General features: G+C 46.5%; 1 protein-coding gene across 3 annotated transcripts; it reads left to right on the top strand.

Moving 5' to 3' along the window:
• Positions 1-2,194: 2,194 nt before the first annotated feature.
• Positions 2,195-5,737, top strand: LOC125524182 (uncharacterized). Of its 3 annotated transcripts, none has more exons than XR_007290609.2 (5): positions 2,195-2,833; positions 3,440-4,579; positions 4,678-5,141; positions 5,240-5,300; positions 5,414-5,491. XR_007290609.2 is itself a non-coding variant. In XM_087535831.1 (5 exons), the coding sequence occupies exons 2-5, from the start codon at positions 3,506-3,508 to the stop codon at positions 5,546-5,548; spliced, it is 1,662 nt and encodes a 553-aa protein (XP_087391957.1). In that variant the 5' UTR covers positions 2,201-2,620; positions 3,440-3,505; the 3' UTR covers positions 5,549-5,737. The 3 variants fall into 3 exon arrangements, 2 of the variants coding, with proteins under 2 accessions (XP_087391957.1, XP_048545212.1); XM_087535831.1 differs by having other exon boundaries at positions 2,201-2,620; positions 4,678-5,069; positions 5,414-5,737; XM_048689255.2 differs by having other exon boundaries at positions 2,203-2,833; positions 4,678-5,069; positions 5,414-5,737.
• Positions 5,738-27,072: the final 21,335 nt, after the last annotated feature.

Raw genomic sequence — 27,072 nt, 5'->3', positions numbered from 1 at the left:
AGCCAGATCTCAAGCGGGGAGAGCGGCCGCAGATCCATCGCTGCATCGAGCCGGGCAATGAGCTCGCGCGCGACCTGCAGCTAGAGGGAAACCGAGCCAACCCGTCGTGCACTCCAGCTTTGGAGGTGACGGGCTGTGAATTTGAGGCGCTGGTACAGACGGCGGAAGGGATCGGCATCCGGGGGCTCGTCGTTCCATGCCTCCGCCGCCACCTCCTGAAAGCTATCGAGCTTCAACCAAAAGCATTCGAAGTGAAAACGCCTGTAGACCCCGAGCTGCTGAATTATGTTGTTCTTTGTACTACCATGACTGGAAATCCCCCCTCCAAAAAAACTCATAAAATTATAAAAAATTCTTCGGGGGAAAATAAACCATGTATGTCCATGAAATTGGGTCAACGGGACATGGATGACCCACACGCGCCCAAAATCAATAGGCAAATTAGCTAGACGCACACGCCGAAGTACGGAGCGCGTTAACAAAATTCACCGCCAGACGCCTAGAGCCACACGCATCTACACGGTTGGGTCCCAAACAAATACACGCTGCACCCATACATAGGTCCTTAAATTCAATCCGACCAAGTGGTGAAATGTGGTAAAGAAATCTTCCTTGGAAATAGGGTTTGGGGTATTCTACGTAGTAGAGTTTATATTTCTTATATAAAAAATTCTACACGGCTGTCATAATAACCAACACAGAGCTGAAGATCCAACCGAGAAGACAACCCGCAACATTTTCAAGAACCCCTCGATCGCAGAGGTGATAAGTTGGGTGCTCCCAGACTATATGCCACATTGGTCCAGCAAAATGACATCGAACTGATTCATCCCGATCGCAGAAGCTACATTTGGCGCCTCCTTTGTCCAATTTGTTTGAGAAAATTGCGTTTAGTCAATATATGACAGCCATGCGCGTATAACTTGAAATGCATGATTTATACCAGGATTTGAAGTCTCCAGAGTTGCAATCTTTGGATTGGGATACTGGGTTGTCCAAATGTCCAATACCACCACGGAAACAATAGGCAGGTCCTCAATAAATACCATGTACTCCTACTGCTACTCCTAGCTTGTTTCAGGTGCTAGAGGGTGGGGATCCCTGAGCAGTAGCAGTGGTCCTTCTGCTTGAGGGTAAATTCTAGCCTCTAGCTGAGCCTGCCTGCCAAGAGCAACAGCTAGCCTTGCACAGAGATTCCCGCCAGATCTTTTGGCCGCCTAGCTTGATCATTTGCATCTGCCCGCACAGCTAGAGCAGCAGCAGACAGACGTAGATGCAGATGATAAGTATGCGTACATTGCCTAGAGCAAAAACCAAACAGATACTTGTCCTTGAAAAAGCCACTCAACTCTCTCCCTCCCTCTCCCATGGTTTCTCGTGGTGTTCCTCGCTGCCAGATCTTCAAAATCATGCACGCCGCTGATTGATCTCGCATGCATGCATGCACATGTGTGTGCGCGCGCTCCCGCGCATCTGCGGCACTGTAGGCTGCCGCTGTTGCGTCCTCCCCCACACCCTCCCTGCTGCCAAGGAGCGTTTGGACGCATCGCCTTGGCCCGGTCTCACCCTGCCATCGCCCTGCATGCCCTGCCTGCTTGCATTTGCTGAAACAAGGGCGAAAGGTGAGCACTCACTCGCTGCTGCTTGCAGCTTGCATGCAGCCTGGCCGCAGGAGGCACTGTAGCAGACGAGAGCAAGTGGCGCCTGCTCGTGCTTAGAAAGAAGAATTGTTCCTTTGCTACAATCGCCCGAGGCCGGCCACATGCATGATACACATGCACACACAGTGCGCTCATCTCAGGAAGGGAACGAACGAATGAATGAATGAGTGAGTGAGTGAGCGAATGATACACCCAGATACCACCACTGTCGCGATAGATGGCTAGCGGCTAGGCGTATGTTGTTGGTTAGTTAACAGACATTCATGAGATGATGCATTTTATATGCCACTGATAATAATCTACTGCTTCATGGCTTGTCCTGCAGGTGCATGGGGATTGAAACAGCACAATCATGAGGCGATAAACCCTAAACCGTAATATAAAAATAAACAGACCGACTCCATCACCACATGTTGGGCGCCGGCACACTGTTCTTCTACACCCTTCCCTCCTCCATGATCCAAGCAAAGGAGGGAGCCCCCATGCCCCCCGTCCTTTTCCCTGCTTTGTTGTTGCTACGTATGGGCATCAGCAACTTTCAGTTTTTGGTATGCATTAAACGCCGCTGCCCCCCTCCTGGAGCAGAGCAGAGCAGGGCCCCTCTCGTCTCTGTTCCTGGTGGCTTGCGTGTGTGTGCATCAGAGAGAAAGAGAGAGAGAGAGAGGCCTGCCGCCCAAGATCTCTCTTGATCAGTGCCGAGATCATCAATCAGGGGGGCCTGCCATCCAAGTGGGCATCTCCATTTTTCTTCCTCCTCGAGCTGGTTTCCGAGCCTGATAAAACCACCCTCCCCGGCCTCGCTCAACTGCTCCCCAGCTTCTTTCTCGCCTGCTTGGAAGTAGTACCAGAAAGTAGAAACAGAGGAGAAGCAGAGAGATCGCCTCAGGGTCGTCGTCACGAGCTGCAACCCGTCCGCATTGTAGCCGTGATATCAGGAAATGCTCTGGTTCCCATTTTAGGTCCGGCTCCATCTTCTTCCTCCTCTCGCTGATCATCTCCTCCGATGCTTGGAAAGCTCTGCTGCTTTTGCTGCCCCACTCGCCCTCTCTAGCTAGCCATCCCAGGTAGAAGCCTCTGCAGGGGAGTAGCCACTTGAGGTAGGACGGAGGGGTGGTTGGCGGTTCATAGGCCGTCGCCGTCGCCGGTGCTTTCTCTCTCCATGATTGTTTAAGGTTCGGCTGTTCCCACTTTGGTTCTTCAACTTGATTTCACTTCTTGTTTCTGCGATTATTGTCTCTTTGTGTGGTACGGCTTGGAATTAAAGATCTCCAGTGCTCTGGCTGTTGATTCTCATGTTGAATATTGAATGTTGAAAAAGAAAAAGCTCAAGGGAATGTTGAATGAGCAGTTGGATAAGCACAATTTCTTATGAGAGGCCACTGTAACTCATGCCCCTAGCCTTTCTCCATTTATTCTGGCGCTTTTCTTCCGCTGCCCCATTTTGAAATTTCAGGCAAACAACCCATTTTACTGTGTGCTTTAGCTGCGCTTTTTTTACTAGATCAGCTATGCTTTAGTAGATGGCTGCATTTTTGCGCACAAGCTAGCAAAATACTAGGTGGTGTCTCTGTTCTTGCCACAAAATAGGTGAACTTTTTCGTTCCTCCTATGGCCAGTGTGTGCAATTTGGTGTGCATTTCAACCTGCTACAATGCGCACAGTAGCTTGCCTTGCATCTTCAACTTTGTGGAGGAACAATCTGTGAACTGTGTCCTCAGCAGCGTTCGTTGATGTCACCAATTATTTGGCTCACGTATCCTACTGCTGCTTTGCTTCAGGTCTTTTAAAATTACTAGTGTGTGCAAGATTTGGCCTTTGGCGACCACGGAGCTAGGCGCCTCAAGATGTCTAGCAATCCATCCTATCATCAGCAGCTGGGGTTGGATGCCATGAACACTTGCTTCTTCGGCGGCAGCAGCATGATCGGCTCCGAAGCACCGTTCTTCTACCCAGGCATGCCGCACGATGCGGGCTTCGGCTCCGGCGGCGCGGATGTGGCCGCGCATTTCATGGCCAGCAGCGCGATGGTCACTTCGCCGGCGAACCAGCTCGTCTGGCCCGCCGCTGCTCCTTCGCAGGACAGCCACCAAGCGAGCATGTCGACGGAGGAGATGAACGACGACGCCTACGCCGTCGCCGGCGAGAGCTGCAGCACCGTGCACTCCATGCTCCCTTCCGCCTCGGCAGACTTCTTTCAGTACGGGTCGGGAGTGGTCACCATCGCCCAGCCGTCGAAGATGGCCAAGCTCGTTGCTGGAGAGCCACACTGCGGCTGGCTCTACGATGGACCGAGCGCTGCCTCGACCCACCAGCCGTATTACCTGACGGCGTTCTCCGGCGGCAGCGACTTTCCGGACGCTGTCGCCGGCGCGGCGAGCGGCCTGTCGCTCAGGCTAGGTGCCCAGTCTTCCTCGGTCACCATGGCGAGCATGCCGGAGCAGTCCTCGGAGGTGAGCTGCTCCGGCCTGACCCACGTCAACAGCGAAGGCTTTGGCTACCAGCAGCCTCAGGCCGTGAGGGCTCACGCCGGCGCCGGCGCCGGCCTGTTCCATCTGCCTCCTTACGGCGATGTCGGTGCCGGCGACGACGAGCTGCGGCACGTATACCCACAGATGTACTCGAGGCGTCCGCACTTCTCGCAGGTGCTGCCGCGGTCGGGATACGCGCACATTGCCCAGGAGCTGCTGAATGGGTTCGCCGGCTGCGTGCTGAAAGACCTGGCCGAGATGCCTGACGATTCAGTCAGCGGCATTGGCAGCGAGGCGAGCCTCCTGCTCTCGTCGAGCTGCTCGGCGAGGACGCCGTCGTCGGTGAGCTCCAACCAGCTGATGCTGCCCTCCGACGAGGGCTCAGCCGACGGCGGGAGGTGGATGGAGGCTCAGAGGGTGAGGAACGATCTCCTGAAACTGCTACAGCTGGTGAGCGAGCGAGCTCCTGAATTTCATCTCAACTTCAGAGTGTTATTACCAGAGTAAAAAGAAAAATCTCATGGCTGGAGCCTGTTGGGTGGATGCAGATGGACCAAAGGTGCAACCGGTGCTTCGACGACATCCAGACCACGGCGTCCAAGTTCAGCAGCGTGGTGGCGCACCCAGGCGGCGGCGGAGGCGGCGCCATCGCGCCGCCGCCGTTCGCGCAGCGCGCGATGTCCGCGGTGTACCGGAGGCTGAGGAAGCGGATCACGGGCCTGATCGTGGCGGTGGCGCAGAGGTCCGGCGGGGGCGGGGGCGGGGAGCCGTCGTCGCTGGCCGACAAGGAGCGGAGCTGGGAGTCGTCCTTCATCCAGAAGCACTGGGCGCTGCAGCAGCTCCGGCGCGGCGACCAGCAGTCCTGGCGGCCCCAGCGCGGCCTGCCGGAGAAGTCCGTCGCCGTGCTCAAAGCCTGGATGTTCGAGAACTTCCTCCGCCCGTAAGTTTCAGTCAAGGATAAACACTCCTGCTCCTGCCCTGGATAATGGCAATGATTCTTACTCTGAACTTGGTAGGATCTCAGTATTTCTGTCAACTGAATGAGCATGATATCTGTGTTTACCACTGGAAACTTGACGAGACGAGCAATCTGATGATGTCTCATGGCAGGTACCCGAAGGACCACGAGAAGGACATGCTGGCGGCGAGGAGCGGGCTGAGCAGGAGCCAGGTACCAATCTCAGGCTTTTCGGCACAAAGCTTACTTCCATTTTGCTAGAGAGAGCAGATCAAGCTTAAAACAAGAAAGAACACCGTAGACTGAAAATGTTGCTGCGTTGGCAGGTCTCCAACTGGTTCATCAACGCGCGCGTCCGGCTGTGGAAGCCGATGATCGAGGAGATGTACGAGGAGCTCAAGAGGAGCTCCGGGCGCGGCGGCGACGCTGAGCTTCCGAGCAGCAAAGACGTCGTCGGCTAGGAAAAGGGGACGGCCAAGGTTGGAACTGCACGAGTCCTCACTCATGGGCCCTGTCTCTCTGGCCATTGTTGATCATCTGGTCGCTATATCTATGTAGTAACCTGGAGTAGTTTTCTTGCATGTACATATAATTGCCACCTGGTGCCTGCGATTAAACGGAAACCTCTCGCATGATCGTTGATTGTTTCATGGCGTCGAGAGGTTTGAAAGATTTCGAGTTGCCCGGCAGGGGAGTAGAAGCGCGCCGCTGTTGCTGTTACGGATTGGATCTTTTTTCTGCATCGCGCTGTTCCACGTTGCAATCGTGCCCTTGGTTTTGCTGACAACGGATCGCGCCGGCACATGAAATGTTCGGCGCACGTTTTGGCTTCATGTATGTATGCACCAACGCAAGTTGCACACTTGGAAATGCTATCTACTCCGGAGTTCGTTTTCTTGAATTGATGGCAAACACATGCGTGCTTGGCTCTCAAATGAAAGATCCGAGCAGTTTTAGGTCTCTGTTTGTCCATGATTCAAAGCGTCAAAGATTCGAAAGTTGGAGACTTTTCTTTAAGAAAATGACCTGCAACTTTAATCGAACTTGACAAAGATTACAACTACAATGCTTTGGATCATTGATCCAATAAATTGCAAAGTAACTCTCATCAGTAAGAACGTACAAGGAAATTCTATCATCACAAAATGAATTCTATCATCAGCATTCTCCAGTTTAAGGAAGGATCCTTCCCCTTTCCATACTTAGGGCTTCCTCTCAATATGAACAAGCTCAAGATTGAGGATTTCAGTCCTATGTTACAAAGAATTGAAAGAAGAATAACTGAATGTTCCACTTTAATCTCTTATGATGAAAAACTGCAACTAATTAAGTCAGTGTTCTCCTCCCTTCCAACCTTCTTCATGAGCTTGATTTGAGGAAGTTGGAAAAGCCATGATTTCCTGGGAGACAGTCTGCAAACCTAAATCCCATGGAGGACTGGGAGTGATAGACATCCAACTACATAACAAAGCCCTGTTAACTAAGAACTTGCACAAGTTCTTCAACAAGCAGAATCTACCTTGGGTCAAACTGTCGTGGGAATCATATTACTCAACTGTTTCACCAAAGGATAGACTGGAGGGCTCTTTCTGGTGGAAAGCTCATCTGAAACTGGTACCTCTCTTCAAGGAAGTTGCACATTGTATAGTTGGCACTGGAGACACCACTCTGTTTTGGACAGACAAATGGCAACACAGAATCCTTGCTGGGCAATATCCTGAGCTAAACTATTTTGCAATCAATGATCAATGGTCAGTGGCCCATGTGAAACAATCGATTGATATCATGGAGCAGTTCCACACCCCACTCTCTGTCATTGCCTTCCATCAACTAAATGAACTAACACCAATTGGGAAACAACTTGGAAACACTGTTGATAAATGGACTTATGAGTGGAATTCTGGTATAATTTCTGTCAGCAAGATGTATAAACATATGATGGGTCCTTCAGTGGCACACCACCTGTTCAAAGATTTATGGAAAGCAGCAAGAAGAATCAGGCATAAAGTTTTCTTCTGGCTGTTACTATATGACACAATCAACTTCAGAAGCCTTCTCAAAAGGAAAATTTTTCTTGCTGCAGAGTTACAAGTGTGCACTCTGCCAAGAACAGGTTGAGGAAACAACTCTGCGCTTACTATGGGACTGCCAGTTTGCACTCTCATGCTGGGACCTCATTGCCCCAAATAGACAGAGAGGAGTATCTGCTTTTGATGACATTATCTTCCTCAAGCAAGCCTTCTCACCACATATTGCCATGGATATTGTTATTTTGGGATGCAAGAACATATGGATGCAAAGGAATGGAAAGATCGTCAACAATGCCCTCCCAAGTCTGGACGCCTAGAAGCATGGCCTACATCAAGATCTGTCTCTAGTCAAGCATAGAACTAAAAGAAAGAACATTGCCTACCTAGAGCAATGGATGAGCTCCCTCTTTTCATAGTTCTCATAAGATAACACATTTTTCATGTTAGAGAAAACATGAGTTGGGTAGTTGTTTGTGAACGTTTCCTTTAGCTGTTTGTACATATATTCTTTATTAATAAAAATTACCGTAGAACTATTGTTCTACGCTTTCGGGGTCAAAAAACGTACAAGGAAATTTTAGCTCAAGGAGGAATGTGCCTCCCTTCGTTTCCCCTCCGCGGACGTCCAGGCTGGAGCTGCCAACATCCTATGGTCTCGCGATGGGGACCCCGAAGCCCGTGCCAAACTCTCGTGCGTGCATGGACGGGCATGGTGACTCCCATGGCATTGTGGCTGTGGAGCATGAGCATGCGGTCAACCTTGTCGTGTCGGCTTCAACTGCCACGGTCATGGAGCGCACGACCTAGCAGGATGGGAGGCCATGCGATTGAATGACTACAAGTCATGGTGGCGATGGTGGCCTCCGTTGGATGCAACAACATGAGCGACCCCCCTGAGGCCCTGACCACCATGTCGATGCTCTAAGAGAATCAACAGCTGGACTTGCCAAATCCGACACTCTATACTCCTGCGGGGGCATCCGGACGCGTCCGCGGATAGTGACCAGGCCAAATGGGCACATTCACAGCCACATATCTCATATCCGGCACCCTATATCCATATAAAATCATGCGTATACCATCAAACAGACAAATCTGACAGGAAACGGACATATAAACTGATAGCAAGCAGACACAATTCACATATAAACATCACCATAAGTGAATAATAATTCAACCGTCCAACAAATTCTATCTAGATAGTACTATCAACTAATGGGGTTGTCCCCAAGTTTCACCACTTCCTCGCCAGCCCTTTGCCCTTCCGGTTGCCGACCCTGCTATATGAGTTCGTGGCAGGAGGTGGGTCATTAGAGGAGGAGGAGGAGGAGGAGGAAGAGGAGATGACACTATAGCCCTTAAAGCGTTGGACGATGCGGTCCTCCTTCTGCTTGAGCTTGGCCACCCTTGCTGCCTCCGCCGCCACCCGCTCGGACTGCTCAATGCCAGGCTGGAGTGGCTTGGCGTTAATCCTCCGAAATCGCCGAGCGTCTGTCTCTGCCGTCGTAAGTATCCGGCGATACACCCGCTAGAGGAGACAGTCCTCATCGTTGGGCATCACAGGCGTCATGCGGCGCGGCGGGGGGACTGCGGGGCCGCACCAATCCGGTTTCCCCTCTCCCTTGCTCTCTACCTGTCACAACGGGCGTCGGGAACCTCCGATTCTGGAGTGCGCATTGTTGGGGATCGTAGCAGAAATTTAAAATTTTCTACGCATCACCAAGATCAATCTATGGAGTCATCTAGCAAGGAGAGGGAGAGGAGTGCATCTACATACCCTTGTAGATCGCGAGCGGAAGCGTTCAAGAGAACGGGGTTGATGGAGTCGTACTCGTCGTGATCCAAATCACCGATGATCCTAGCGCCGAACGGACGGCACCTCCGCGTTCAACACACGTATGGAACAGAGACGTCTCCCGTGCCTTGATCCAGCAAGGAGGAGGGAGAGGTTGAGGAAGAGAGCTCCAACAGCAGCACGACGGCGTGGTGGTGATGGAGTGGCAGTTCTCCGGCAGGGCTTCGCCAAGCTCACGCGGAGGAGGAGAGGTGTTGGGGAGGGGAGGGGCTGCGCCTTGGATGTGGTGATGCAGCCCTCCCTTTGCCCCTCTATTTATAGGGGAAGGGGAAAGGGGGTCGGCCCCCTCTAGATGAGATCTAGAGGGGGGCGGCGGCCAAGGGGGAGGGGGCCCCCCAAGCCAGGGGGGCCTTTAGGGTTTCCCCCAACCCTAGGCGCATGGGCCCTTGGGGGGTTGGCGCCCCAGCCCACTTGGGGCTGGTTCCCTTCCCCTTACAGCCCATAAGGCCCTCTGGGAGAGGTGGCCCCTCCCGGTGGACCCTCGGAACCCCTCCGGTGGCCCCGGTACAATACCGATATGCCCCCGAACCTTTCCGGTGACCGTATGACAACTTCCCACATATAAATCTTCACCTCCGGACCATTCCAGAACTCCTCGTGACGTCCGAGATCTCATCTAGGACTCCGAACAACATTCGGTAATCACATACAAGTCTTCCTAATAACCCTAGCATCATCGAACCTTAAGTGTGTAGACCCTACGGGTTCGGGAACCATGCAGACATGACCAAGACAACTCTGCAGCCAATAACCAACAGCGGGATCTGGATACCCCTGTTGGCTCCCACATGTTCCACGATGATCTCATTGGATGAACCACGATGTCGAGGATTCAAGCAATCCCGTACACAATTCCCTTTGTCAATCGGTACGTTACTTGCCCGAGATTCGATCGTCGGTATCCCAATACCTCGTTCAATCTCGTTACCAGCAAGTCACTTTACTCGTTCCGTAATGCATGATCCCGTGACCAACTACTTAGTCACAATGAGCTCATTATGATGATGCATTACCGAGTGGGCCCAGAGATACCTCTCCGTCATACGGAGTGACAAATCCCAGTCTCGATTCGTGCCAACCCAACATACACTTTCGGAGATACCTGTAGTGCACCTTTATAGCCACCCAGCTACGTTGTGATGTTTGGTGCACCCAAAGCATTCCTACGGTATCTGGGAGTTGCACAATCTCATGGTCTAAGGAAATGATACTTGACATTAGAAAAGCTTTAGCAAACGAACTACACGATCTTGTGCTACGCTTAAGATTGGGTCTTGTCCATCACATCATTCTCCTAATGATGTGACCCCATTATCAATGACATCCAATGTCCATGGTCAGGAAACCATGACCATCTATTGATCAATGAGCTAGTCAACTAGAGGCTTAGTAGGGACATGTTGTGGTGTATGTATTCACACATGTATTACGGTTTCCAGTTAATACAATTATAGTATGAACAATAGACAATTATCATGAACAAGGAAATATAATAATAACCATTTTATTATTGCCTCTAGGGCATATTTCCAACAGTCTCCCACTTGCACTAGAGTCAATAATCTAGTTCACATCACTATGTGATTGTAATGAATCCAACACCCATGGGGTTTGTTCATATCTTGCTTGTGAGAGAGGTTTATTAGTCAATGGGTCTAAACCTTTCAGATCCATGTGTGCTTTGCAAATCTCTATGTCATCTTGTAGATGCAGCTACCACGCGCTACTTTGAGCTATTCCAAATAACTGCTCTGCTATACGAATCCGGTTTACTACTCAGAGTCATCCGGATTAGTGTCAAAGTTTGCATCGACGTAACCCTTTACGATGAACTCTTTTACCACCTCCATAATCGAGAAAATTCCTTAGTCCACTAGTTACTAAGGATAAGTTTGACCGTTGTCATGTGATCCATTCCTGGATCACTCTTGTACCTCTTGACTAACTCATGGCAAGGCACACTTCAGGTGCGGTACACAACATAGCATACTGTAGAGTCTACGTCTAAAGCATAGGGGACGACCTTCGTCCTTTCTCTCTCTTCTGCCGTGGTCAGGTCTTGACTCTTACTCAATACTCACACCTTGTAACACAGCCAAGAACTCCTTCTTTGCTGATCTATTTTGAACTCCTTCAAAATCTTGTCACGGTATGTATTCATTTGAAAGTACTATCAAGTGTTTTTTGATCTATCCTTATAGACCTTGATGCTCAATGTTCAAGTAGCTTAATCCAGGTTTTCCATTGAAAAACACTTTTCAAATAACCCTGCATGCTTTCCAGAAATTCTACATCATTTCTGATCAACAATATGTTAACAACATATACTCATCAAAAATTCTATAGTGCTCCCACTCACTTCTTTGGAAATACAAGTTTCTCATAAAATTTGTATAAACCCAAAATCTTTGATCACCTCATCAAAGCATAGATTCCAATTCCGAGATGGTTACTCCATTCCTTAGAAGGATTGCTGGAGCTTTGCATACTTGTTAGCATCTTTCAGGATTGACAAAACCTTCTGGTTGTATCACATACAACCTTTCCTCAAGAAAGACGTCGAGGAAACAATGTTTTGACATCCTATCTGCAAGATTTCATAAATAATGCAGTAACTGCTAACATAATTCCAACAGACTCTTAGCATCGCTACGAGTGAGAAAGTCTCATCGTAGTCAACTCCTTGAACTTGTCGGGAAAACATCTTAATGACAAGTCGAGCTTTCTTAATGGTGACACTTACCATCATTGTCCGTCTTCCTTTTAAAATCCATCTTCACCCAACAGCCTTACGACCATTAAGTAGTTCTTCCAAAGTCTATACTTTGTTTTTATACATGGATCCTCTCTCGGATTTTATGGCCTTGAGCCATTCGTCGGAATCCGGGCCCACCATCGCTTCTCCATATCTCGTAGGTTCATTGTTGTCTAGCAACATGACTTCCAAGACAGGATTAAGTACCACTCTGAAGTAGTACACATCCTTGTCGACCTATGAGGTTTGGTAGTGACTTGATCCGAAGTTTCATGATCACTATCATAAGCTTCCACTTCAATTGGTGTAGGTGCCATAGGAACAACTTCCTGTGCCCTGCTACATACTAGTTGAAGTGACGGTTCAACAACCTCATCAAGTCTCCACCATCCTCCCACTCAATTCTTTCGAGAGAAACTTTTCCTAGAGAAAGGACCCGTTTCTAGAAACAATCACTTTTGCTTTCGGATCTGAAATAGGAGGTATACCCAACTATTTTTGGGTATTCTATGAAGATGCATTTATCTGCTTTGGGTTCGAGCTTATCAGCCTGAAACTTTTTCACATAAGCGTCGCAGCCCCAAACTTTTAAGAAACGACAACTTAGGTTTCTCTAAACCATAGTTCATACGGTGTTGTCTCAACAGAATTGTGTGGTGCCCTATTTAAAGTGAATGAGGTTGTCTCTAATGCCTAACCCATAAACGATAGTGGTAATTCGATAAGAGACATCATGGTATGCACCATATCCAATAGGGTGCGGTTATGATGTTCGGGCACATCATCACACTATGGTGTTCCAGGTGGTATTAGTTGTAAAACAATTTCCACAATGTCTTAATTGTGTGCCAAACTCGTAACTTAGATATTCATCTCTATGATCATATCATAGACATTTTATCATCTTGTCACGACGATCTTCAACTTCACTCTGAAATTACTTGAACCTTTCAATAATTCAGACTTGTGTTTCATCAAGTAAATATACTCAGCATCTACTCAAATCATCTGTGAAGTAAGAATATAACGATATCCACTACGTGCCTCAGCACTCATTGTACTGAACACATCAAAATGTATTACTTCCAACAAGTTGCTTTCTTGTTCCATATTACTGAAAACGAGCCCTTTCAGTCATCTTGCCCATGTGGAATGATTTGCATGTCTCAAGTGATTCAAAATCAAGTGAGTCCAAACGATCCATCTGCATGGAGTTTCTTCATGCATATCTACCAATAGACATGGTTCGCATGTCTCAATCTTTTCAAAAATGAGTGAGTCCAAAGATCCATCAACATGGAGCTTCTTCATGCGTTTTATACCAACATGACTCAAATGGCAGTGCCACAAGTATGTGGTACTATCATTACTATCTTATATCTTTTGGCATGAACATGTGTATCACTACGATCGAGATTCAATAAACCATTCATTTTTCCGGTGCAAGACCATTGAAGGTATTATTCAAATAAACAGAGTAACCATTATTCTCCTTAAATGAATAACCGTATTGCGATAAACATAATCCAATCATGTCTATGCTCAATGCAAACACCAAATAACAATTATTTAGGTTTAACACCAATCTCGATGGTAGAGGGAGCGTGCGATGTTTGATCACATCAACCTTGGAAACACTTCCAACATATCGTCATCTCACCTTTAGCTAGTCTCTGTAGCCTTTTATTTCGAGTTACTAACACTTAGCAACCGAACGGGTATTTATTACCCTGGTGCTACTAGGAGTACTAGTAAAGTACACAATAATATAACGTATATTCAAAATACTTTTGTCGACCTTGCCAGCCTTCTCATCTACCAAGTATCTAGGGTAGTTCTGCTTCAGTGACCGTTCCCCTCATTATAGAAGCACTTAGTCTCGGGTTTGGTTCAACCTTCGGTTTCTTCACTAGAGCAGCAACTGATTTGTCGTCTCATGAAGTATCCCTTCTTTCCCTTGCCCTTCTTGAAACTAGTGGTTTAACCATCAACAATTGATGCTCCTACTTGATTTCTACTTTCGCGATGTCAAACATCACGAGTTGCTCAAGGATCATCATGTCTATCCATGATATGTTATAGTTCATCACGAAGCTCCAATAGCTTGGTGGCAGTTACTATGGAGAACCATCACTATCTCATCTGGAAGATTAACTCCCACTCGATTTAAGCGATTGTAGTACTCAGACAATCTGAGCACATGCTCAACGATTGAGCTTTTCTCCCTTAATTTGCAGGCTTAAGAAACTTGTCAGAGGTCTCATACCTCTTGACGTGGGCACTAGTCTGAAATTCAAATTTCAGTCTTTGGAACATCTCATATGTTCTGCGACGTTTCAAAAACGTCTTTGGTGCCACAATTCTAAACCGTTAGTATTACGCACTGAACTATCACATAGTAATCAAAACGTGTATGTCAGATGTTTCCCAACATCTACAGACGATGCTCGAGGTTCAACACACTGAGCGGTGCATTAAGGACATAACCCTTCTGTGCAGCAATGAGGACAATCCTCAGTTCACGGACCCAGTCCGCATAATTGCTATTGTCAACTCTGAACTAAATTTTCTCTATGAACATATCTAAAATAGTAGAACCAAAGCGTGAGCTACGACATAATTTGCAAAGACCTTTTGACTATGTTCATGATAATTAAGTTCATCTAATCAAATTATTCAATGAACTCCCACTTAGATAGACATCCCTCTAGTCATCTAAGTGATACATGATCCGAGTCAACTAGGCCATGTCCGATCATCACGTGAGACGGACTAGTCATCATCGGTGAACATCTTCATGTTGATCGTATCCACTATACGACTCATGTTCGACCTTTCGGTCTTCCGTGTTCCGAGGCCATGTCTGTACATGCTAGGCTCGTCAAGTTAACCTAAGTGTATTGCATGTGTAAATCTGGCTTACACCCGTTGTATGCGAACGTTAGAACCTATCACACCCGATCATCACATGGTGCTTCGGAACAACGGACCTTAGCAATGGTGCACAGTTAGGGGGAACACAATTCTTGATATTTTAATGAGGGATCATCTTATTTATGCTACCGTCATTCTAAGCAAATAATATGTAAAAACATGACAAACATCACATGCAAATCATAAAGTGACATGATATGGCCAATATCATCTTGCGCCTTTGATCTCCATCTTCGAGGCGCGGCATGAACACCATCGTCACCGGCATGACACCATGATCTCCATCATCATGATCTCCATCATCGTGTCTTCATGAAGTTGCCTCGCCAACTATTACTTCTACTACTATGGCTAACAGTTAGCAATAAAGTAAAGTAATTACATGGCGTTTTCATTGACACGCGGGTCATAAATAAATTAAGACAACTCCTATGGCTCCTGTCGGTTGTCATACTCATCGACATGCAAGTCGTGATTCCTATTACAAGAACATGATCAATCTCATACGTCATATATATCATTCATCACATCCTTTTGGCCATATCACATCACATAGCAAACCCTGCAAAAACAAGTTAGACGTCCTCTAATTGTTGTTGCATGTTTTACGTGGCTTCTATGGGTTTCTAGCAAGAACATTTCTTACCTACGCAAAACCACAACGGTGATGTGCCAATTGCCATTTACCCTTCATAAGGACCCTTTTCATCGAATCCGATCCGACTAAAGTGGGAGAGACAGACACCCGCCAGCCACCTTATGCATCAAGTGCATGTCAGTCGGTGGAACCAGTCTCACGTAAGCGTACGTGTAAGGTCGGTCCGGACCGCTTCATCCCACAATGCCGCCGGATCAAGATAAGACTAGTAACGGTAAGCAAATTGAACAAATCATTGCCTACAACTGCTTTGTGTTCTACTCGTGCATAGAATCTATGCATAGACCTAGCTCATGATGCCACTGTTGGGGATCATACCAGAAATTTAAAATTTTCTACGCATCACCAAGATCAATCTATGGAGTCATCTCGCAACGAGAGGGAGAGGAGTGCATCTACATACCCTTGTAGATCGCGAGCGGAAGCGTTCAAGAGAACGGGGTTGATGGAGTCGTACTCGTCGTGATCCAAATCACCGATGATCCTAGCACCGAACGGACGGCACCTCCGCGTTCAACACACGTACGGAACAGAGACGTCTCCCGTGCCTTAATCCAGCAAGGAGGAGGGAGAGGTTGAGGAAGAGAGCTCCAACAGCAGCACGACGGCGTGGTGGTGATGGAGTGGCAGTTCTTCGGCAGGGCTTTGCCAAGTTCACGCGGAGGAGGAGAGGTGTTGGGGAGGGGAGGGGCTGCGCCTTGGATGTGGTGATACATCCCTCCCTTTTCCCCTCTATTTATAGGGGAAGGGGAAAGGGTGCCGTCCCCCTCTAGATGAGATCTAGAGGGGGGCGGCGGCCAAGGGGGAGGGGGCTTGCCCCCCAAGCCAGGGGGGCCTTTATGGTTTCCCCCAACCCTAGGCGCATGGGCCCTTGGGGGGTTGGCACCCCAGCCCACTTGGGGCTGGTTCCCTTCCCCTTACAGCCCATAAGGCCCTCTAGGAGAGGTGGCCCCTCCCGATGGACCCTCGGAACCCCTCCGGTGGCCCCGGTACAATACCGATATGCCCCCGAACCTTTCCGGTGACCGTATGACAACTTCCCACATATAAATCTTCACCTCCGGACCATTCCGGAACTCCTCGTGACGTCTGGGATCTCATTCGGGACTCCGAACAACATTCAATAATCACATACAAGTCTTCCTAATAATCCTAGCGTCATCGAACCTTAAGTGTGTAGACCCTACGGGTTCGGGAACCATGTAGACATGACCGAGACAACTCTCCGGCCAATAACCAACAGCGGGATCTGGATACCCATGTTGGCTCTCACATGTTCCACGATGATCTCATCGGATGAACCACGATGTCGAGGATTCAAGCAATCTCGTACACAATTCCCTTTGTCAATCGGTATGTTACTTGCCCGAGATTCGATCGTCGGTATCCCAATACCTCGTTCAATCTCGTTACCAGCAAGTCACTTTACTCGTTCTGTAATGCATGATCCCGTGACCAACTACTTAGTCACAATGAGCTCATTATGATGATGCATTACCGAGTGGGCCCAGAGATATCTCTCCGTCATACGGAATGACAAATCCTAGTCTCGATTCATGCCAACCCACTTTCGGAGATACCTGTAGTGCACCTTTATAGCCACCCAGTTACGTTGTGACGTTTGGTGCACCCAAAGCATTCCTACGGTATCCGGGAGTTGCACAATCTCATGGTCTAAGGAAATGATACTTGACATTAGAAAAGCTTTAGCAAACGAACTACACGATCTTGTGCTACACTTAAGATTGGGTCTTGTCCATCACATCATTCTCCTAATGATGTGATCCCATTATCAATGACATCCAATGTCCATGGTCAGGAAACCATGACCATCTATTGATCAACGAGCTAGTCAACTAGAGGCTTAGTAGGGACATGTTGTGGTGTATGTATTCACACATGTATTACGGTTTCCAGTTAATACAATTATAGCATGAACAATAGACAATTATCATGAACAAGGAAATATAATAATAACCATTTTATTATTACCTCTAGGGCATATTTCCAACACGCATCCACGGCGTCGGCGGAGTGGGAACTAGAACCCACCGATACCTACGCGGAGCAGCGGACAGAGGGGGAGGAGGTCGACGGAGGAGCTATGTCGCTTGAGCTGACATCGAAGATCCATTTGGGGGAGGGAAGGGCCAGCTCTGGTGTCGGCATTGCCAGCGTGGGGGACGGGCGATGTCGCACCAGAACCAAAGCTACCACCAATGTCCACCTGTGAGTGCTGCAGCGCGACGCGGCGGGCAAGCTCGTCCTTGTGTATGGCAGCATCGGGGAGGAAAGCATCCCAATTGTCATCGTCGGAGCCATCGGATTGGCTGCCGGTGTTGGACATGGTCGCCGAAGATCAGGAGTTGATGGATTGGAGAAAGGGGAGCGAAGCGAGGCAGAGTGAAGTGAGGCTAGGGTTCGATCCAGATGGGGTCTTTGTGGGCCACAGTGGGCCGCGCGAACATGCCAGACGCACTCGGGTGTGCCCGGGCCGCCTCATGTCTGCCCTACATTTTGGCTGGATATGAGGGGTGTCGATCGGCCCGGGTGTTTGAGGCCGGTTTGAGGCGCTCGGGTGGGTTGGTATTTTTTGACCGGTCAATTGCCGAGCTATCCACTCGGGCATATGAAGGTGGTTTCGGGCGCCCGGCTATAGATGCTTTAAGGTGCGAAGAATTCTCACCAACATACTAGTGCCTTCTGGGCCTAGCGTGGTCCATCCAAAAATACTTGTCGAAAAACTGGATTAAAATGGATGTATGTAGAACTAAAATATGTCTAGATACATTTTCAACAAGTGTTTCCGAACAGAGGGAGTATTAACAAGTGCAGCTATTGAAAGATCCGGCATGAAGATGACCATTTCATGTCCGGGATGGAAATCCTTTTTCTGGCTTTTATTGGTTGGGCTAAGCAGTGATGAATTTGCGTGGTTGGGCTGACCACATTTGCCTAATATGTCCTTATATGACGCGTCCGAACACTGTCGGACAATGCAAATTTTTTGACGTCCACAACCATAGTCCACATATGCTCGAACCGAATCCATACAATGCATGCAACCACGTAAACAACACAACATAGATCAACATCCAACGAGAAATTTAGGGCATAGATCATCGGAAAAATTGAATCCAACCAAAAAGACATTGTTCACCGGATTATACTACAAACAAAAAACATAATGTAGGATCGAAAGTATGTCTAGAGGGTGGTGATTAGACTACTTGACCAAATAAATATCTAGCATTTTCCCAATTTTAAGTCTTGGCAGATTTTAGCAACTTAGCACAAGTCAAGCAATCAACCTACACATGCAAGTCTAAGAGTATAGCAGTGGAATATAAAAACATTTCACATGAAGGTAAAGGGAGGAGTTTGGAGGGAGCAAACGCAATGTAGACATGGAGATTTTTAGCATGGTTCCGATAGGTGGTGCTATCGTACATCCACGTTGATGGAGACTTCAACCCACGAAGGGTAACGGCTGCACGAGTCCACAGAGGGCTCCACCCATGAAGAGTCCATGAAGAAGCAACCTTATCTATCCCACCATGGCCATTGCCCACGAAGGACTTGCCTCACTAGGGTAGATTTTCACGAAGTAGGCAATCTCCTTTCCTGTACAAACTCCTTGGTTCAACTCCACAATCTTGTCGGAGGCTCTCAAGTGACACCTAACCAATCTAGGAGACATCACTCTCCAAAAGGTAATAGATGGTGTGTTGATGATGAACTCCTTGCTCTTGTGCTTCAAATGATAGTCTCCCCAACACTCAACTCTCTCTCACAGATTTGGATTGGGTGGAAAGATGATTTGAGTGGAAAGCAACTTGGGGAAGGCTAGGGATCGATATTCTTGTGGTTGGAATGAAATATCTTGGTCTCAACACATGAGTAGGTGATTATCTCTCAGAAAATGTATACTAGAAGTGTAGGCATGTTCTGATGACTTTCTCCACGAATGAAGAGTGGGTGGAGGGGTATATATAGCCTCTACACAAAATCTAACCGTTACACACAATTTACCAAACTCGGTGGGACCGAATCATAAAACTCGGTTGGACCAATTCAGTTCAAAATGTGAACGTTAGGATTTTCGGTGGGACCGACATGTCAACTCGGTGGGATCGATTTCATTAGGGTTAGGGCATAACGTAATCTCGCTGAGACCGATCACATAAACTCGGTGAGACCGATTTCTGTAATAGGCAAACAAAGAGTTGGTCACGCAAACTCGGTGGGACCGTATCGCTCATTTTGGTGAGACCGAAACATTACGAAAGGGAAACGGAGAGTTTGCATTGCAAACTCAGTGGGACAGATCGCTCATCTCGGTTAGACCGAAATGTTACGAAGGGAAACAGAGAGTTTGCAATCCCATGTCGGTGAGACCGAGATCCCTATCGGTGAGACCGAATTGATTAGGGTTTCTGGCAATGGCTATGTCAAATGAACTCGGTGGCGCCGGATAGATCAAATCGGTGGGGCCGAGTTTGACTTTTGGTTTGGGAAATATGTGGATATGAGAAAGTGGTTGAGGGCTTTTGGAGCATATCACTAAGCATTTTGAGCAAGCCAGCCATTAAGCAACACATCATCCCCTTTTCATAGTATTGGCTTTCTTATTGACTCAATGTGATCTTGAATCACTAAAATGAAAAAGGTAGAGTCTTGAGCTTGAGCCAATGTGTGTCCTTAGCATTTTGAGGGGTCCACATTCCTAGTCCATGCCATGCCAATCTTTGAACTTTCTGAAATGATCATCTTGAAAGATCATTAGTTCAATGAGATATATGTTGTTAGGAATTACTGAAACCACCCAGGGATAGTTGCATTTTCACATAAACAACGCGGAGAGGGCAAGATCACCACTTCTTGGGGGCCTTGCCCTTGCAGTCAGCTCTGCGGCGGTCCATCTCCAATGTGTACGGGTCCGCGTCTGATGCGAGAGGAGAATCATCGTCATTGTCGTCACCGTCCGAGATGATGGTGCCTCTCTCCGACACGGAGGAGATGTAGCCCGACAGTGGGAGGATGGCGCGGCTCTCCTCCCGGGCATGGCATGCCGCCTTCGCCTTTGCGCTCTCCTACATCCTTGCATGGCGCTCTGAAGCCTCAAGCCCGAGGTGGAGCGCCTTTGTGTTCTTGCACTAGAGGGGCATCGCTTCGGTCTCCGCAGTGATGTGCGAGCGCCGCGTCACCTCCTGGAGGAGCACCTCCTTCGGATCCATGGGCACAGAGCATGCGCGCTGCCGGGAGGGGGCGAGCTCGTCCGCGGCCGCTGCCACTCGCTTCGGTCGGCATTCGCCTCCACTCCGGCATGCGCACGCGAGAAGCGAGCAAGAGCACCGAGCACTGCCCGTGCGGTGCTAGGGCTAGAGGGGATGGAGAGGTGGCCGCCATGCTCCTGATCTGGAGCAGGAAGAGTAGGATGGGCGAGCGCGATTCGCATTGCCATGGCATGGGCCGAAGGAACTTGCGGCGGACATCACTATGCTCGAGCTCCCGCCGATGTCCAACCGCGACTGCTCGATGGCGATGCGGAGCGCGAGCTCCTTGTCGTCGGGTGCATTACTGCCGAAGCTAGACTCCTCCTTCACAAGGTCATCCCAATCCATGGGATTGGTCTCGCTACTGGACTCGTCGCCGGACTTGGCCATGGTGGAGGAGGCGAAGAGATTTGGCAGAGAAGTGGAGAAAATGGAGAGCGGATAGGGCGAGTGGACTGTGAGAGTGACTAGGATAAGTCAACGGGTGGGTTTTTGTTGGGACGGTGGTGGGGGCGGTGCGGGCCATAGCGAGCCAGTGGCGGGAGTGCCCGGGCGCGTCCGGGCTCCCCATATCCGCCATAGATTTGGCTGGATATGGGGAGTGTCGGTCATTCCGAGCGTTTGGGTTGGCTTGGGCAGTCTGGATCGGTGGCTGAACTCGTCCGAGCACTGGCCGAGTAGCACGTCCGGACGTTTAGGGCGGTCATGAGGAGTTCAGTTGTAGATGCCCTTAAGCGAGAGTCTATCGCTAACCTTTTTTTTTCCTTTTTTAGGGTAAACATGGCTGCTATATTGAAGGTAAATGTTTCCTCCCGACCAGCGATGGGAGCACGATGGGGCCACGCGTCCTCAACCTGTTGAGTCCAGCCGCACTGCTTCGCTTTTTATTCTCTTTCCCTTATCCCATCCGCTGCTAGTGCCTTCTTCCTCCTCCCAAAAGTGCATCTTAGCTGATAAAGCATCCAACACCATGGCCATGGCCGAGCTGCCATGCTTTACTTCTAGCTCAATGCACCACACCCAGGGACATATCAGGGGGCCACAGGAGCTGCAAACGGTGGTTGGCGGAGCTGCAACCGTTTGTTGGTCGAGATGCATCCGACGACGCCGCCCGATGACGACTAGAATCGTGTAGCACAGGAGCTGCATACAGTCGCGAGGATGGCTGCAATCAGCTGCGCCCCTCGATAACGGAGTTGCAACCGTGTGCATCGGAGCTGCAACCGACGTTTGGGGGAGCTTCAAGGTTGGATGTTCAGATGCGGTTTTTTGCTATAACCGGAGATATTTTTTGCTGGAATGGGGGTAAATTTCTGCTACAAAACATGTTTTTTACCTGAGATTCCTAGTTGCTCAGTTTTGGTTTTTGCTAGAACAGGTGTAAATTTTTTGCTTCAAACAATTTAACTGAATTCCCAGTGCTCGGGTTGTTTTGCTGGAACCGGAGTTAATTTTTGCTGGAACAGGTTTTTGATTTTGCTTCAACTGTCTTTATGGGCTGAGTTTTGGTTTTTGCTGGAAGAAGGTGGTGCAGGTCAACGACGGCGGTGAGCCGAAGATGGTGACGCCGTGCTGTGATGGGTTGCGTGATTTGACGGACAGACTTTTGGGCAGAGCTACATATGGCAAGACGTGGTGATGGAACGGCGACGAGATGTGGAGGGCCCGCAACGACTGCTACTTCAAGCTGCAGAGAGAAGCGACAAGCTGCGACCGGTGGTAATGGCAGCGGCCGTGGAGGGGCGCGACGAGCTAGCTATGGCGGCTGTGGAGGGGCGTGATGAGCTAGCTGCGGCGGCCGTGGAGGGGCCATGGAGAGGTGTGGGGGGATTTTAATCACATGCGGGAGGAAGGAAAGAGGAAACAAATTGTGTGGCCCAAGTTGCTCCACTCGAATGGCTGCTAGGCCGGCGCATAGTACCGCCCTTTATTGAATGACAATAGTTGGTACACTTATTGAGTCTACTGTTAACCGGTAGACATCCTTGACAGCACTGGAATCTAGATGGGCCGAGCCATTTAATTTTTTCATGGACTTTTCTTATTTGGCTTTTATTTTCATTTTAAGTTTCCTTTTTCGTTTTTATTTCAAATTAACAAACTTTCCCAAATTTGTGAACTTTACTCAAATTAAAAACTTTAAATGTGAACTTTTCATTTGGAATCCATGAAATTTCTCTCAAATTCATGATTTTTCCCAAGTTTTGTGAAGTTTTATCAATTACAAACTTTTTCAAAGAATTTGTGAACATTTTTTTCATGTTCGTGAACTTTTTGAAATTTGCATTTTTTTTTCCAAATTTTATGAACGCTTCAAATTTGTTGATTTTTTTTCTATAAAAACCAAAGTTGTTAATTTTGTTGTGAACTTTTCCTTTTATAAAAAGTCAACGGTCAAGGTGGCAGGTCCACTAGTCAACCAAAGTTTTTTTTGAAACTCGTCTGGACTGGTCCATACAGTAATGTGCACGAGCGGCAGTTAGCAAAGGCGCCAATAAGAAAGCTCCTGTCTTACCGAGAACTATATCTCGCGTTGTGCGAGATGGAAGGTACTCCTGCTGAAGCTTTTTACCCCGTACTGAAGCTACTGGCCGGCCTGTTTTTTTTTTCCTTCGCTGAGTTCGTTCGATCGAGTGAGTTCGCTGGTTCGCTCGCCTCGCTCGGGTTTTTTATTTTTCTGTTTTCTTTGTTTCTTCACTTTTTTGGGTTTTTTTGTTGGTTTTCTTTGCTGGTCGTTTTTGGTTTACTTCAGAGGTTCTACACTTTGTTTTTTTTTTCATATTCTTTTGTTTTTTCCTTGATTTTCTTTATTTCTTCATCAGTTTTATTTTATTTTTATTTTTTCTTCGATACCCTATGATTTTCATTGTTTTCTCCATCATTTTTCTTCATTATACTTTGGTTCTCTTTTTTAACAGTTTTCTTTCTTTTTTTCATTTAGTTGGGTTTCTTTTATTTGCTTTCCTTCATTTTTATTTTGTTTCTCCTAGGTTTTCTCAGTATACAATGTATCCTTCCGTCCCATAACAAAGACGTTTTTTGACACTACATTAGTCAAAAAATGTCTTACATTATGGTACGGAGGGAGTACATTTTTAGTGTCGTAGGAAACATTTTTTTCATACATATTGAACATTTTTCAAATACAAGATCTGTACTTTTCTCAAATACATGTTTTTGAACACTTTTCCGAATACACGGTCAACATTTTTTTCTGTACACATTTAACCTTTTTCAAATGCTTGAATAACAATTTTGAAATACAAGATTAACATTTTTTTGGATGCATGGTCAACATTTTTTATATACACTCTTTAAGTTTCAAATGCTTGATTAATACTTTTCTAATACATGGTCAACATTTTTTCTATGCACATTTTAACATTTTCCGAATGCTATATCAATATTTTTCAAATGCAAGATTGTTTTTTAATGCATAATCAACATTTTATTCTATACACATTTTACATTTTTTGAATGCTTGATTAAAATTTTTAAAATAAGTGTTCAATATTTTTTAAATGCTTGATTAACATTTCACATACACGAGCAAAAGATTTCATCATTTATTAATACATGGTCAGCATTTTTTCTATACACATTCAACATTTTCAAACACTCAATTAACAGTTTTCAAATACTTGTTTAACATTTTTCCAAATGCTTGATTAACATATTTTAAATACATGGTCAACATTTTTCACACACAGTGTATATTTTTTGTATACATTTTCATATACTTGATCAGCATTTTTTCTATACAGATTTAATATTTTTACAATGCATAATTAATAATTTTCTTTAAACATTACGAAAAGTATATTTTCGATTATATATGTATATAATTTTTTGAAGTAAACAAAAGTAAAAGAAAATCAAAAAAAGAAGAACATGAAAGGTCAAACAAACAAAAAAAGAGGCAGTGGCTTCACGCGAAGTGCGCCGACCATTTAAGCCGATGCCTTCAGCAAGAGCTGACTCTGTCTCGCTGCAAGCGAGACATAGTCATGGGAGCTCCTATTTGACGCTGTAGGCGCCAGAAAACTGACTTGGTGCAATCTAGCGATCCTTATTGGGCCACGGTTCACTACTCCTCCGCTCCTTCTTTTCTTCCGTCCGATCATATAGTACTTCAAAACAAAAATTACTCTACATAGAAAAAAAAATGAAATCGTTCATCGAATTTGAAAAAAAATCATGAATTTGAAAAAGTTCATTCAAATTTGTGAAAAATCATTGGGGTTGATTTGTTTCTATCGAATTTGAGAAAAGTTCATCGTTTTTTTAAAAAAGTTCATAGAATTTGAAAAAAATCATGGTTTTGAAAAAAGTTTATTGCATTTGAAAAATATTATTATTTTTAAAAAAACTTCATTGAATTTGGACAGAGTTCATTGAATTAGGAAAACTTTCATCAAATTTGAGAAAAAAATCATTGATATTGAAAGAAAAATCATTGTAAATTTGAAAAACAATGTGAAATTGAAAAAGTTCACATATTTAGCAAAAAACTAAAAAGAAAAGAAAAAAGCAAAAAAGGAAAGAATCAAGAAGAAAGAAGAAAAGAATGAAAAAGAGGTAATTAAATCACATGCTTTGAATCAGGAAGTCCAAGGTTCGAGTCCCCGAGCACACTCATAGTTGCCTTTTTTACTCCTTAAAATCAAAAAAGCACATGGGCCGGTCCAGCTCGCAACAGAGGGTGTGCACTTCACGTGCCCGTTTTTAGCCTGAAGCACCTCAAGCAGTGCTTTTCTATTCAAGACAACCTAGTCAACACCTTTTGCGCCACTTCTCTCGTTCGTGGCGCTTATGCGCAAGTCTCCTGGGCCTCGCCTAACAAGCATACTCGACCGCTCGCCAGAAAGAAATAAACAAATCACTCGATCGCTTTCAGTCACTTTTTTTTTCATGATAAACTTCCGATCTATTCATCTTCAATCATGGTAGTACAACGAACATTAGAAATAATAAAAATTACATCCAGATTCGTAGACCACCTAGCGACGACTACAAGCACTGAAGCGAGCCGAAAGCGCGGCGCTGTCATCGCCCCTTCCTCGCCGGAGCCGGACAATCTTTATTGTAGTAGACAGTTGGGAAGTCGTAATGCTAAGGCCCCGTAGAACCAACGCACCAGAACAACAACCGACGCCGATAAAGAGTGTAGATAAGAAGGATCCAATCTAAAGACACACGAACAAAGACGAACGGCGAACAGATCCGAGCAAATCCACCATAGACAGATCCACTGGAGACATACCTCCACACGCCCACCGACGATGCTAGACGCATCACCGGAACAGGGACTAAACGGGGAGACCTTTATTCCATCTTCAGGGAGTCGCCGCTGTCTCGCCTTCCTGAGTAGGACACAAACCCTAACAAATTTCGAAAAAAAACCTAAAAACGGAGCCCTCCCACTGGCAAGGGCCGAGATCCACTCCGTCCCCATGGCCCTAAGGCCATGCTAGACGGGGCGGACCGACGCCGGCGCCGGCGGGAGGCAGGTCACTCGACGATGGGTTGACTGATCATCCTTTGAGCAATCACGCTTTGACCAGTCAAACCATTGACCCTTGACTATTGGACTTTTGTAAAAAAATGAAAATGAAAAAATTCATAGGAAAATCAAAGAAGATTATATTTGAAAAGTTTATAGATTTGCAAAAATATGGTTCACGGAGAAAACGAAAAAGGTTCAAAATTTTGGAAAATATCATGAATTTGAGAAAATCATTGATTATGAAAAATAAATTCATTAAATCTGAAAAAAGTTCATCAAATTTTCCAAAAAATAAAAAATAGAAAAATACAGTTCATCAATTTTGAAAAAACTTCAAAAATTTAAAAATAAATCATTAGTTTTTGAAAAATTTCAGTGCTTTGATTTTTTATCAATTTTGATGAAATTTTTTATCGTTTTAAAAAACATGATTTTTAAAAATTCAGACATTTAAGGAAATAAAAAAGGAAAACAAAAAACAAATAAGAAATAAAGGGAAGAATAAAAATTGGATAAGAACCGGTAAGGAGACTGTCCAGCGAACCGAGAGAAACGCGGTTCGGAGAAAGAACAAAAGGATATAAAGAAGTAACTGATCATTAGTCTTATATTGTCCCAGCGATTGGTGCTCTTCCGTTTGAACATACAGGTCCAGGGTTCGAATCTCTCTCCATCACCTTCAACGCCTAGGTTCCTAAATTCTTATTAGTGCAGCTGCATTAATTGGGCTACCCGAAAGCACACGCTATGCGACAAAAAACTCACATAACACACGGACGAGCAAACCTGCCATAAAGGATAATTAGCATCCCATGTTATCATTACACTATAAAAAAGAAAGTATATGGTCATCATCCTTTGAATGCTCCCTACTTTGCATAAATTGACTTTACGAAAGGAAAAGTAAGTGCATTTGTTTTGGTTTTATAAAATTTAAAAAGCCATTACTTTTGGTGCGAGTATCCGAATTT

The sequence above is a fragment of the Triticum urartu genome, chromosome 7A, assembly GCF_056163025.1.
Source record: "Triticum urartu cultivar PI428250 chromosome 7A, HENAU_Tu73, whole genome shotgun sequence".
Lineage (NCBI taxonomy): Eukaryota > Viridiplantae > Streptophyta > Magnoliopsida > Poales > Poaceae > Triticum > Triticum urartu.
This window is presented reverse-complemented; position numbering and strand designations above follow the sequence as displayed.